The 13,010-nt window shown below is 43.7% G+C and overlaps 1 protein-coding gene across 3 annotated transcripts in view; it reads left to right on the plus strand.

The window, feature by feature from the left end:
• The window catches only part of CHLSN (cholesin), a 126,478-nt gene that overhangs the window by 88,169 nt on the left and 25,299 nt on the right, over positions 1–13,010 (plus strand). For all 3 annotated transcript variants that reach the window (XM_084270785.1, XM_084270787.1, XM_084270786.1), the window contains one exon: positions 12,271–12,446. In XM_084270785.1, coding sequence (XP_084126911.1) covers positions 12,271–12,446 — 176 coding nt within the window. The remainder of the gene's footprint in view (positions 1–12,270; positions 12,447–13,010) is intronic.

Raw genomic sequence — 13,010 nt, forward strand, 5'->3', positions numbered from 1 at the left:
ACTAAGCAAACACCTTGTGCTGCTTTCCCAGTGATATCCTTCAGTGTGGTCTGCTGAAATGCAAACAAGTTTTATGGAGTATTTTTACTAAACAGTCAACAGGTTTTAATTTAGGGTCCTAAATCATAATTGTTTTTCAATTTTCTGCTCTCCCTCACAAAAGCAGAAGGAGGGCACACACCTGATGCTATAAAAACCAGATGTCATGTCAGTGTTGCGGGTCTGAGAGATCAGTTTGGAGAGCTTAAGAGTTAGTATCACAGGCATAGGGTTATCGGGGAGCTCACGAGCACAGAAAGCATGTGAAAGGTGGCTAAATTAATACAAACTGGGAATGACTTTTACTTGAGTTTCAGAGTCTTTTAAAAATGCTAAAAATCTGGCTGGAATTTTCTTAAGGAACTTCTGTGAGACTGTTTCAAACTGACAGTGTATTTGAAGTCTATCTCCCTACCAGTTGTGTTTAACTGGGTGCTGCTGCTTGCTCTGGGTCATTGGGCTTGGGAGGGCAGCAGACAGACCTGAAGGAAAGCAAGATTGTGTCATTCGTGCCACCTCTGAGATATGTTACTCTTCACCTTTCTCCTTGAGACAAAGCTTCTTAAGACGAGATGTTTGGTGGGAACTGAATTGTATGTGAGGGGCAAGTGGAGCTTCATCGATCTTGTTGCTTTGCAGAGATTCAGATTCTGCACACAGAGGTCTGTTGATGTGAGTGATGCCTATTTACAGCAGCAATCATTTTGCAGAAATTAATTCTCACAGCAAGTTACCCATCCCTGGTTATCACTGGGCATTAAATCAAATGTAAAAATCTATAATCACATTCATTCCTCATTTTATTTCAAGATGTCTCTTCTTTTTTATAACCAAACTCTGAGTCCGATTCTCTGTCTCCCAAACCTTTTATCCTATTGTAAAGCAAATCAGGTGGGAAGACATGGGTTGAGGTTTTTGATACCCTTCTGCTCAGTTGTCCTGGTGTGGCAGTGTGGGACAGTGAAGGGGTTGCTTGTGTTCTGGGTGCTGCTGTATGTGTCTATTTTGGGGTTACTGAATCAGGAAACGAACGCATTCTGCTAAAGAAATGAATCAAAAACATCTTCCAAAGTCAAACATAAAGATTCCTGTCTGAATTGCAAGGAAAGCCACCTTTCCTAGGGATTGATTACCATTGTTTTTTGTTTAAGAATTAGTCTGCTCACTAGTCTTTCCTGTTGATGGGGGAAAAATATACTTTCTCCAACTGCACACTTAATGATATTCCATTTTTGAGTGAGAATGGGCATGTCACAGAGAAGCTGTCGATTCGAGACCAAGAAAACTAAATATCCTCAGCTGAATGAATCTGGTACCATGAACTGCTGGTGTAAATAAGAAAGGAGATACCTTGAAGCTTTACAGTGGTCAGGACATGTCAAATCATGTTCATTCCAAAGGGATGGTTACAGCCTTTTTCTACCAGTGCAGGAACAAGTAATTATACTTCACCCAAGGTGGGCTCTCCAGGTATTTAGCAGACTCTGATGTTTGCACTTGTGTTGCTGAATTTCAGAGTCTTTGGAATAGCCATTTGACTTGTTTGGTAGGATCATGGATCTTTCTCTTAATGAAGATTGACATATCTGAGATCAAAACAAAATGTTTGTCTTTCTACCTTTAAAATAATTTCATCTACTTCACTGACTGTTACAAAACCTTACATGCTGCTTTCAAAAAGCTCTTTTAACAGTGCAGGTTGGTGTAAGGGCAGCTGGCGTGAGCTATTCAGAACTCCTCACTGTGCTGAAGATGCAAAGTACTCATGATAGGGGACTATCAAGACTAGTGGAAAGGTGAGAGATAGGTTCCCATCAGCGCTGTTCTATTGCATCCAACTCAGCAAAGCAACATGGGATTCTTCCAGACCTCCAGGCTCTAAAGGAAGAGTGTGAAGGAGTGGGTTCAGAGAACCTGCTGTAATAACACTGCCAGGACTGAAAAACTGGCAAGTCTTGTGGTGTGACTGCCAGAATCCCTGTATTTGGTCAAACTCTCTGAATGAGAAAATACTTCTTTTCTATGTCATGTGTTTGAGAAGAACATATTCCCATAGCAGTAAATGCTGTGTGAAGTCATACCTCTTAGCTACTGAAAAATACATTGCTATGAGCAAAAATACCTTGCACTCTGCCTTAAAAATAATATTTATGTTTTCTGCTGAGGGAGTTATGTGGAGGAATATCATTTGGGCTTGAGAATGTCAGTAGAAGTGATATGCATTGTCTAATTCCCACCTAAACTTTCCCTGTTTGAAATTTAAAGTAAAGACTTCAATGAGTTCCTCTGCATAAGGATAAATTTAGCTCCAAGAACAGTGCAAGACAGATTTGCTGATTGGTGTGGGAGTGATTGCTGTGATTCCCGGATTATGAAGGTGCTGTCATTTCTGCAAAGGATCTCTGCAGGGGGAGGCACAACAGGGAACAGATTTTGGAAAGGTGAATTGTGGGGCTGTGTATATGCCCCAAAACATTCATGGGGTCATAGTCTATTATGAATCACAACTTTGCTTTTTTTACTGTAAATATTGTTCTTCAATTACATCTTCAGCTATTATTTTGTGACTGTTTTGTGTGAGGAGTTCAAAATTGGGCTGGTAGAATCAGTGTAAAAATGTAGTACTATTTAAATAGAGCCTCAGCTATTTTCACATCTTGATCAGAACAGTTCATGCTTTAAAAAGAACCTGATGAACAGAAATAACAGTCCCTTAGTTCTGGACATGGAGCTGTTCTCCAGGTCTCTATCCAAGTATGGGAGTCACTTTCACTTCCATAGGATGTGGAAATAATAAAACCACCCTTAAAAACCTTTGTTTTCCAAAGAAAGACCAACACTGCACCTGCAGAAATACACATGCACTTGCTGTGCTAAATTCCTGCATTCTGTCTGCTGGTGCTGCCATGGAGATGCCAGGAAGTCTCTTCTCCCTACCCTCAGTGTCACCCTGAGTGTGAACCCCATGGTTTTGGGAAACACTGATGGATGTGGAAGCATCCCATCCCTCCCAAGCCCTCTCTTGGCAGCGAGCGTGTGTGTTGCTGTCACCATCTAATGCTGACCAGCACGGAGAGGACAAGCGTGGTTGCTCTTGCTCCACAGGCACCTATTTATTATCTCTTCCAGTGAATTCCTCCCACTGCTGGAAAAGAGATGTAGCAATCATCAGTTTTTCTTGCCTAGCAAAAGGCAAACTTTGCTTTCACCCTTCATGTCTCACTGAAGCCTAGATAAATCATCTGAAGCTGGCCAAGAACTTGAGAAAGTGGTGTGATCCACAGCTGTGATCTGTGTCTTCCCCATTTTTATAGGGGCATCAGTATGAAAACTGCTGGCTTGAGTTAGGGTAACAGCAGAAGGTACGTGTGCTGGGTAAAGCCTGTGTGGGTTATTCCTAAGCAACGAGCCAGAAATCCCCCCTTGGCTGCGTTGATGAGGAATCACAAAGTTCTTTTCAACAACACACTCGGGCCAGTCCCCGTGCATGCGAGTCGCTGGGGCTCGCGGCGCAGCTCAGCACATGGAACTCAGTGCAAGTATGTACTGTATGTGGCTGCTATGGTGATTAAAATACATAAATAAAATAGATAAATATGGACCATATTAGAAATTCATTACTGGCACTCTCTCAGATCGCAGTCAGCTCCAGCCTGCGGGGTCAGTCGTGTTTCCTTACTCCGAGTGGGCCCTCCTGGACTTACGCAACAGCCCCGTCCTACCTTGTCAACCAGCAAATTCAACGCAAAACCAGTAAACAAAGGGCTTTTGTGCGTGTTTTATAGTTCAGTGGGGATTAGTGGCCCGACACGGTTCTCAGACGGGGACAAGCTTAGCGTTAACCCGCCCGAGGTTAACGAGGGAGGCCGTGGGGCGGTCGGTAAGAGGCTGAAGGAGAAAGGTCTCGCTCCGATTTGGGACGTGGTATGGAGAAGCATTAAAAGCCGGTTCTGCTTACCTGGGTCGCTGCATCGGTCACGTGTTCCCTTACGTTTGGGCTGCTTTAGGATGTGGATGGTGCCGATCTCAGGCGCTCACTTGCAGTCCTTCCCGCAGCTCCAGAGGTCCCCTCCGCTGCGGTGGGCATCCTAGCCTGTGCCTGGGCTCCGGCTGAATCAGATCCCTGCTTTTCTTTTCCCCTCTCACCTTTTAGCATTCTCTGACCGTAAAATCCATCCCTTTCCTGAAACGCCAGTACGATGCACTTGTCCGGTGAAGTTTTTCCAGGCAGGATTCAAATTCCAAACAAGCCTTTCATTTCCTTCTCTCTGCGGGGAGAGGGCAAAGGCAGGGAGGAAAAGCGTTTGCTTCCTTTAAATCCCCACCAGCGTCTTCCCTGTGCTGGAAGCGAAGCAGCTTGTCATGGTGATCTTCAGAGTTTAACTTTAGAGAGGGGGGGGGGAGTGGAGGAGGGAGAAAGTGGAAAGCAAACTGAATGCTGTAGTGGAGATTTCTCTCTTCCCCCACTGGGCCCCTTGCCGACTGTTTTTATTGATTTCAATCACTGGAGGCTAGCTGGCTCTCAGAAGAAACACTGTGTAATGTGTTCTTTCCTGGCTTTCATTAAAGAAACTCAATGCAGCGCGGTCACGCTGCCGAGCTCGCCTGGCAACCTGCCTACACCCTGTGGTACCTCTTTCATTGGAGGAGATGGAGCTCGTGGTTTGGGGTTGGGGTTTTTTTTTTTGGTTAGTTTTTTTTTGTGTGTGTGTGTCTGTTGTTTTTTTCTTTTTCTTCATTAAATTCTCCAGCAAGGATTTCAAAACAGCCTGTGCTCAGCTTCCACCGCCTCTCGCTGCCTTTTTAAACTTGGGAAGGAATTGTCAGCACCCCTAAAGGGAGGGGGACGACTTTGGTGGCAAGGAAAACACCACCGAGTGCTGCGACAGTCTCGTGCTCCTTCTATTAAAATTCCTCTGGGTGTTTTTGGGGAGGGGTTAAAAGGGCTGTGTGTAAGCCACAGGGATGTGGGTACAAATAATTGCCAAGGGTTTTCCTTTCCCCCCCCTCCTTTCTCTTCTTTTCCTTCTTATTCCACTTTCTCCCCATTGGTTAACGCTGTTTAATTAAGACTAAGAGAGTAAGCAAAATCCTTTGAGAAATACGTGAAAATTCCTGGCAGTGCTGTAGTTGTAAATGAAGCAAAACTGCATTCCCCAAGCCTGCCTTCGCAGTGGGGTCTCAAGTGTTTCTCTTTATTTAGGACTGTGATACTGGTGGGGAAAGCACAGGAGTAAAATACGGGACTAATTTGTGCCTTAGAACATAATCTGCTATGGTACATGTAGTATAGGAGCAAACAACCTAGAAAGTGGAATTCAATAAGCCAGGGTCTGTAAATGGCATTGTTCTGTGTGCCTATAAATGCCTTCATTTAATTCAGGGAGTTCAATTTCTTCTTACTCCATGGTTCCTAATGATAACGCTTCATGTGCTTCTCCAAATCGGCTGTGAGTCTCTGAAACCTCTGAAGATCATGTAGCTGTAAACCAAGCCCGGGTTCAAGCTGCTAAAGATGCACCGTTTTGGAAGGACACTGCAGATGTAGGGTGATGCCTCATCACTTGTGCTTGTGAGATGTTCTGGCTCTGTACACAGGATGCTTTTTTCCTAAAAAAAAACCCAAACCACACATTTGCATGACTGCTAAAAGAATCCTTTCCTGGATCAGAAAGATAAAAAGCTTGTTCCTATTTAAATCTGGCTTCCTGTAGAACTTGTTGGAGGCTTTTCTGCCTGGGTTGCATCTACTAAAACCTTTCCAAATCAACTTATTGGAAGGTATTCCTGGTGTTTTTTTTGTTGAGATTCTAAAACCACCTTGTTTTTGTGAAAAATGTTAACATTTTCTTGAAGTAATGTATAAATTAAAACAAAAAACCCTTCCTCTGTACTCGATGGAAAGAAGTTACTCTGCTACAAATGTTACTTTTCATTCAAAATTTGCTTTCTGCATGGTAATGAAATGTCATATGCCCCCTCTGGTTATACCACTTCTCTTCATAAGGTGCTAAATGACAGAAAATAGTTATTTAAATTCAATATGGCCAAGAACTGTTTTATGTGAACTCTTTAGCTGTAGTTATAGCAGGGCTCTTTGGCAAACCTCAGATAGTAAATCATTTGTCAGTCCCCCTTGTAGGAACCTCTCATCTAAGGATTTGCCAGCCTTTCTGCTTCGGAGGTTTTGAACTGTGTTTATAGATTCAGCTTTTTGTTTTTAAGCTGGCAGATGGCCAGTTATTTGTTGGGATTCATAAGACAAGCAGAATGTTTTGTATTCTGGTTTCACTCATAGGGCATTTTGGGGGGCAAAAGGTAACTTGTAAGCTGAAGCCATTATTTGACAGGTCAGTTGATCCTCATCCGTTCGTGGTCAGTGAACAAAACCCCTTTTTGACATTTCTCTATATTAAAAATCATGAAATAACATGAGCTTAATGAACAAACAACATGATGCAATGCTCCCGCTATGCAGTGAGCCGTGTTATCCATCTCCCCATCTCTCTCTGGAGTTCAAAGGTTCAACACCTTTTTAACACAGTTGTCAATGTTGGTCAAGTTATCATTCATTCCTCCTGATTTCTGCTGTTGCTTTGCTGTTGGACAGACTTGTGTTGCTGTGCTGGTGGGAAAAGAGAAAAGTCTCTTGGCTTTCAGAGGAGCCTGATTCACTGGTCCCAATAAATAAGTAAATTCAGTGTTGTGGCCTTGGTCTCTGGCTACTGCTAGAGGTTTGGCAGCAAAGCTGAACCCCCAAACAGGTGGAAAGTTCAGACCTAGGCAGGTGAATCCCAAAGGCAGATTTCTAACAAACGAGTATTTGGTTCATTGGGGCAATTCTTCAGAGTTTCTGACCCTGACAGCCTTGTTCTTCGCTGGCAGCAGATGATTAGGGGTACAAATGTAGGAGTCTTTGAAACACTGACTAGCAAGGAGGAAGGACAGAAAGAAGTCTTAGAAGATGTCTTCAGTTCTGCTTAAGTGTGAGGTGATTGAGGAGCTTTGGGTAACTATAAATCTGGAAACAAAAAATGCTCTGCTGAACCACAGTGTAATTAGCATGCTCTTAATGCCATCTTGATACTGGTTGACCAGCCATTTCAGTTCGTAATCCCCTGGCAGAATGAGCTCTGCAAAACTACACCTGGTTGGTTTTGTTGCTCTTGCTGCAGAAGCAAACAAGGGTCAGACATCTTCAAGAAATCCTGTCTTGGGTACGTGTTTCAGTCAGTTTCTCTTGCAGTTACAGTGAGTTTTCTCTGTTCTGAATTGCCTGGTGGGATTGCTTCACACAATTAAACGTCTTACTCCAGTTTGAGTCTTGTCTGTGGTGGACAAGCTCCTTTCTAAAGAAGACTCACAAAATGTTTCAGATTTGGGCTGTATTTCCAGATTAAAAAATAATGGAAAACTTTAGCATCTAAAACTGCCACAGCCGAAGCCCCCAGATATATTTTGAGTCAGATGTCAGATGTACAGTAAATCACTGTGTTTACATTCACTTCAGAAACTGGGAGACTGGCACTGAAAAAGTCACCGTGCTGGCTGTCCCAGGGCTTTGCAGATGGATGTGGCATAGCATATGGAACTTCAGGAATTTGCTTGGAGATGTCTGACTGAGCTCACATCTCCATACCCTGGCAAAGATGACATGGGTTTTTATGAGCCTAAGTGTTAAAAGATTTGGGGGTCTGTGTTTTATTCAAAATATGGCATCTAGTGGCAATATCCCTTTTAGCACCTTTCAGGCCTTCTGGAAAGTTTCCAAGTGGAAGACTCCCACCTCCTTAATCACGAGAAAACCCTGGCTCTCCTCTGAATGTCATTCCTTCCAGTGCAGTGACCCAGCCTGACCTTGTTTAGATTGAGATCTAATGAGCCCACAATCTGAGGTGGTGTGGTAGCTCTCAGCAGGCTTTGCAAATAAGCAAGCGTTGTGTTTTTCCCTGTGCACGTGGTTTAGATTTATCACATCCATAAACAAGTGTCGCGCACGCTCAAATATGGACTTTATGGTGTTGTAGTTAAGACTAAATTGCAGCACTGCAAATTGTGATGTCACTTTATAGAAGGAGACAACATGGAATATTTATAACCTGAAAACAATGAAGTCCTGTTGGTTGGGGGATTTTAAATTTAAATGCTAATTTTAATGCTAAAACTCTTAATCCAAATGGCTCACAAACTTTGGACACATCTTTGGGAAAACCAGTCATGCCAATGGGTCAGGGAAAGTGAAATTAAAAGCTAAGGCTGTTGATTTAAAGGGAGATGCATCTAGTAGAGTATTGTAACAGAGATCATCCAAGCTAAAATAAATACAGCTAGGCTTTAAATTCCACTGAAGGGTTTGGGGGTTTTTTGAGTTTCGGGGAAGGTTGTGTTGGGTTTTTTTAAATTGTGATAAAACTACCCTCAGCTTCAGTGGAGAACATGCCACCAAATGTAGGTGTTTCATGAAGCACATAAAACTTGAGGCTTTCAAATTAAAAACTGGTAAAGGCCTGATTGTGCCACGTGCTATGGGATGAATCAAGTTGGCGTGGATAGATAAAAGCATAGTTGCAACTTGAGAAGTTGTTTGAGCTGCAAAGTTGTGAGTGCTTTAGCTTGACATGTTCAGGGACCCCTAACGAGAAGATTCCCTGATGGAACCCGTTTCCCTGGGAAGATGTCTGGGATTATGAAGTTTAAAAAGGGCAAGCTCTGGATTCTGCCCCTGCCCTCTTGTTTTGGTGACCAGGGCTAGAACCTGAGGGAACAGCGTGAAGCTGTGCCGGGGGAGGTTTAAGCTGGGTGTCAGGAAGAGGTTCAGTACTGAGAGGAGGGTCTGGTGCTGGCACAGGCTCCCCAGGGAAGGGGTCACAGCTCCAAGCTGGGCTGAGGGCAAGAAGCATCTGGACGATGTGCTCAATTCCATGCTCTAACCTGGCTGGGCCTGTGTGGAGCCAGGGATTAGACCTGATGGTCCTTATGGATCCCTCCCAGCTCAGGAGATTCTGGGATTCTGTGGTGCCTCAGGCCAGCAGAAGGCCTCCCTAGCCCCAAACCTGACTCTTCGGGCCGGGCCAGCCCCGCGGGGAGAACAAAGCTCTTGTTTCAGACAGCCCACAGTGCATCAACTGTGATGCTGGAAACAAATGTTGTTAGGGCTCGGTATTTACATCGGGACCTACAAGGGAGGGAGCAACTTGTTGTGTTTTTAATGGAGCAGAGAGGGATAAAAAGCTTTTTGGTAATGCAAGGAATGTGGGGGGAAGGGAAGGTACAGAGATAGGCCTTTACTGTAAGTAGGAAGAAGCAGAGGCCGCTGTATCAGGCTGGCTCTAATGATGTGCCACAGTCACTTTATTTGAAAGCTTCATGGCTCGCAGAAAAGTAAACAAATTCATTACATTATTTTTAAAAGAAGATTAACTGTAGTGTGTCGTCTGTTGGACAGCTGCTGTAGTAATCTTTTACAAACACTTTATAAATGACCACCCTCCGTGTTTTCCTGGGCTTTGTATGGCTGGATTGTTATTTTAGTAAGTACCAGGGTGGCTTTTCAAATGAAAACGTTGTTTCCTGTATAACAATTACGTACCTCCCTTCACCCTAAATATTATTTTATTCTCAGCATGAGTTATAAAATGTCTTCTATACAAATGCAACAGATGTTGCTTTTTTTTGCATGGGGCTGCACATGAACGCTGGCCCTTCCATAAAAGTAGCTAAATAGTATTTTAAACAAAAAAAAACCCAGACCTTCTTTAAAGTCCCAGTCCCCTTTGTTCTATTTTCTTGCCCTTTTTCAGTCTTTGAAAACCAAAAATTGAAAAGATGAGTCAGAGTAAACTCAGATGGTCCGTGAATCGACATGGAGCAAAGGTTTAGTCCTTGGCAGGTGTCGTTAGCAAATAAGATTGTGTTCAGGCATTGTCTTGTTCAATCAGCCTTTGCTTGAATGCCAGGAGGATAATGCTGCTGAGCACCAGGCTTGGATTTTCATTTGGAAGCACTCAGCAGGCACACGTTGGTACAGCACTATGGAGGGCCTGGTTAATACGGTGGTTTGAACCGACCTTTCCATGAAGCAGTTGATCTTCCTGTGTGTTCAGGTTTCAGTTTTGGGTACCTCAAAAAGGTTTGGAGGAAAAGTGTTGCTTTTGCTCTCAGTTTGGGCCTGTGGGTTTCTGATGCTAGAGCAGAGAACTTCACCTGGTAAGCACGGTGCTGTAGTAAAACTGCTGACTCCAAACCAGTCAACACCGGGAATGTAATTCTTGTTCTTGGAGATGTTGGTGGTGGTTAGACTCCTTTCTCTTCCTCAGCCTTGGGATGCAAAATGCAGGTAGAGCTGCCATAGGCATGGGTAGCTCCTCTGGTCTCCCTTGGTTGTCTCTGTATACTTCACCTTCATCACCTTGCAGTTGAAGTGTCTGAGTGCCACGTAGATTTGGCAGAAATACCAGAGTGTGTCTGTCTTTATTTTGAGCAGGAGAATTACAGATTTAAAGAACTCAAGAAACACTTGCATGCAGTCTCTTTTTTTGTCCTGGTCACATAGGAGACTGCTTCAAAGTCCACTTGTGTAGAGATAAAGTAGTCATTTCCTGGGCCACCTTACATCAGTGCCATTTCCACAGCTGTCTGTGGGTGGTTTTTCCCTATCCAGAGACCCCAGGTTCCTATAAATACAGCCTGCCCTGCTGGGAGTCTGGTCCTTGCTCAGGTTGTCTTAAAAACCCTGATACAAATGTTGCTGAGGAAGGGAGTCATTCATAGGTCATTACTGTTTGGGCACCATCTCTCTAGCATTTCACCTTTCTGCAGACACTGCTGTGTTGCCCACAGCCCCACCTCTTCTCGTGGGATGTCATGAGCAAGGTATTTAAACGGTCTTGATAAGAGGTGCTTGATATAGTTAGATAAACATGGGAGCCTGACAACCTGTTCCAACCTGTGATGTAGAAGCATGGTAATGTTTGCAGTTTTCAGTTAGCTACAAGTGATAGTAAGGAAGTAGTACAGCACACAGTGGCTAAAAATGCTGAGCTCATCACAAGAGCCATACTTCTTCTATTTTTGCTACTGACTTTCTGTTCTGTTCTAGGAAGAGGAGGTGATATTTAAATAGTCCTTTAGCCTTTGCTTGGGACACTTCATGATGTCCTGAGGTAGAAAGGGGTTTGGATACCCAGAAGCTGCTCTGTCTACAGTGTTGTGATGGCCCTCAGAGTAGTTAGGGTTCTGAAAGGAGTGAATTTCTCTCAGGGAAATCTGGGTGCTGAATAAAGAGCCATCTAGTATTAGACTAGCTGCAATATTTTTATGCTTCTAGTTGATACTTAACAATTCAGAGAGACTATTGCCTGGAAAGATAGGAGTGAACCTCTCTGAAATGTCTAGGAGCCCCTGGAGTCAATCCCACCTTGCTGTGGAACAGTTGTGATCTCCTGTTGGGTTTTCCCAGATAAACACAGTGTATCTATTTAATGCTTTCCATCTGTATGCAAGATGCTGATTTTCATCTGGGGTGTACCTGTGCATATATTAATAGTAATGTGGTTCAGATGTGAATAATCAACTGTTCTGTCTGAAAACCTAAATAAACTTCAACCTTTGTGGGATATATGTGTGTATACATTTGTGGAAGGTCCTGCATGTTTTTAACCAAGATTGCCAAAGGATCCCCAAGAGGTCTTGGATGAAGATGGCAGTTGTCACATCTTTGGCATAATGGAGATGAAGCCCAGTCTGGCAGACAGAGCTTTTCTCGGTCCTGGGAAACGTGAAGTTACACAGCAAACAGCCCCAGAAGCCAAGGGTTGTACAGAAACCCTGCTTCTCCCCCTTCAATGTGGCTGTGCTAAAAGAAATACATCCATACCCTCCCTCCACCACGGACTAGACTCTGCTCTTCACATCCCCCTCTCAGGGCTGAGTTTGGGCGAGCAAAGAGCACAGCAAAGTTTAACTACCATGTTTTAATACATAGCTAGGATGTGCTGAGCTTGTATTGCTGAGAACAGGATAATCATCTGTGAGGGCAGATGGACAGATTCCTGCAGTATTTACACTTCTGTAATTGAGCAGAGGTAATGGGAATACAGTCAGCAGTGAAATGACAAGGCTTGAAGCTTCTGGGTTTTTTCTTTTTTCTGTGTTCCTCCGTTGCATTTATGCATATTTTATTCACTTCCCCATAGAAATGTAAACACTTTATTTAAATGTTTATTCTTCCAGGCAACAGAAGAGGAGGAAGAACTTACTGCAGAGGAAAAGAGGAAACTGGAGAGAAAATTAAAAAAAGAGCGCAAGAAGAAGGAAAAGCAGCAGATGAGGGAAGCTGGAATCTCTACTAAAAAGGTGGAGCCCATAAAGCAGTCGGGATCTGAGCGTGCTCTGGCCTATTTAACCAGGTAAGAATAGTCAAACCTCCCCCGGTGGAAGTAAGCTGTAAACCATGCCAGAAATACAGGACAAGCTGAATGAAGTAATAACACATCTGAGGAAATGGCTGCAGTTAAGTGCTAGGTTAATGTTTCATCTCCGCTGACACCCGCGTGAGCAGCCGATCGCCCCGTTGTGTTTATGCCACAGGAACAACTGAGAGATGTTAAGTGTGGTGCACACATTTTATAGCAAGACAGCTCCTCTCCTGAAGATCTTAGAGTTGATGGATGGATGTCACTGGGTTAGCTGCCCTTCATGAAGATGCAGGGCATGCTGCTCAGAGATTGCATTGAGGGAATTAGTTGTGTTTCCTGAGTCTGCTGTGCTAAGGGAAGCGGTTCAGGTTCTCTTTCTGTTAAGTGTTATGGAGTCTGACTTCAACTGCCTTGGATATTTGTAAAGTAAGATGGGATTATGCCACCAGTTTAAAGTTAACAGTGTGTGATGCCTTCTATTTGTATACCAAAGCTTACAGCAAGTATAGTGGCTGAGGAGGGCGATGAAGATGATTAAGGGCCTGGAGCATCTCC

This window comes from Gallinula chloropus, assembly GCF_964237585.1.
Source record: "Gallinula chloropus genome assembly, chromosome: 15".
Taxonomy (NCBI): domain Eukaryota; kingdom Metazoa; phylum Chordata; class Aves; order Gruiformes; family Rallidae; genus Gallinula; species Gallinula chloropus.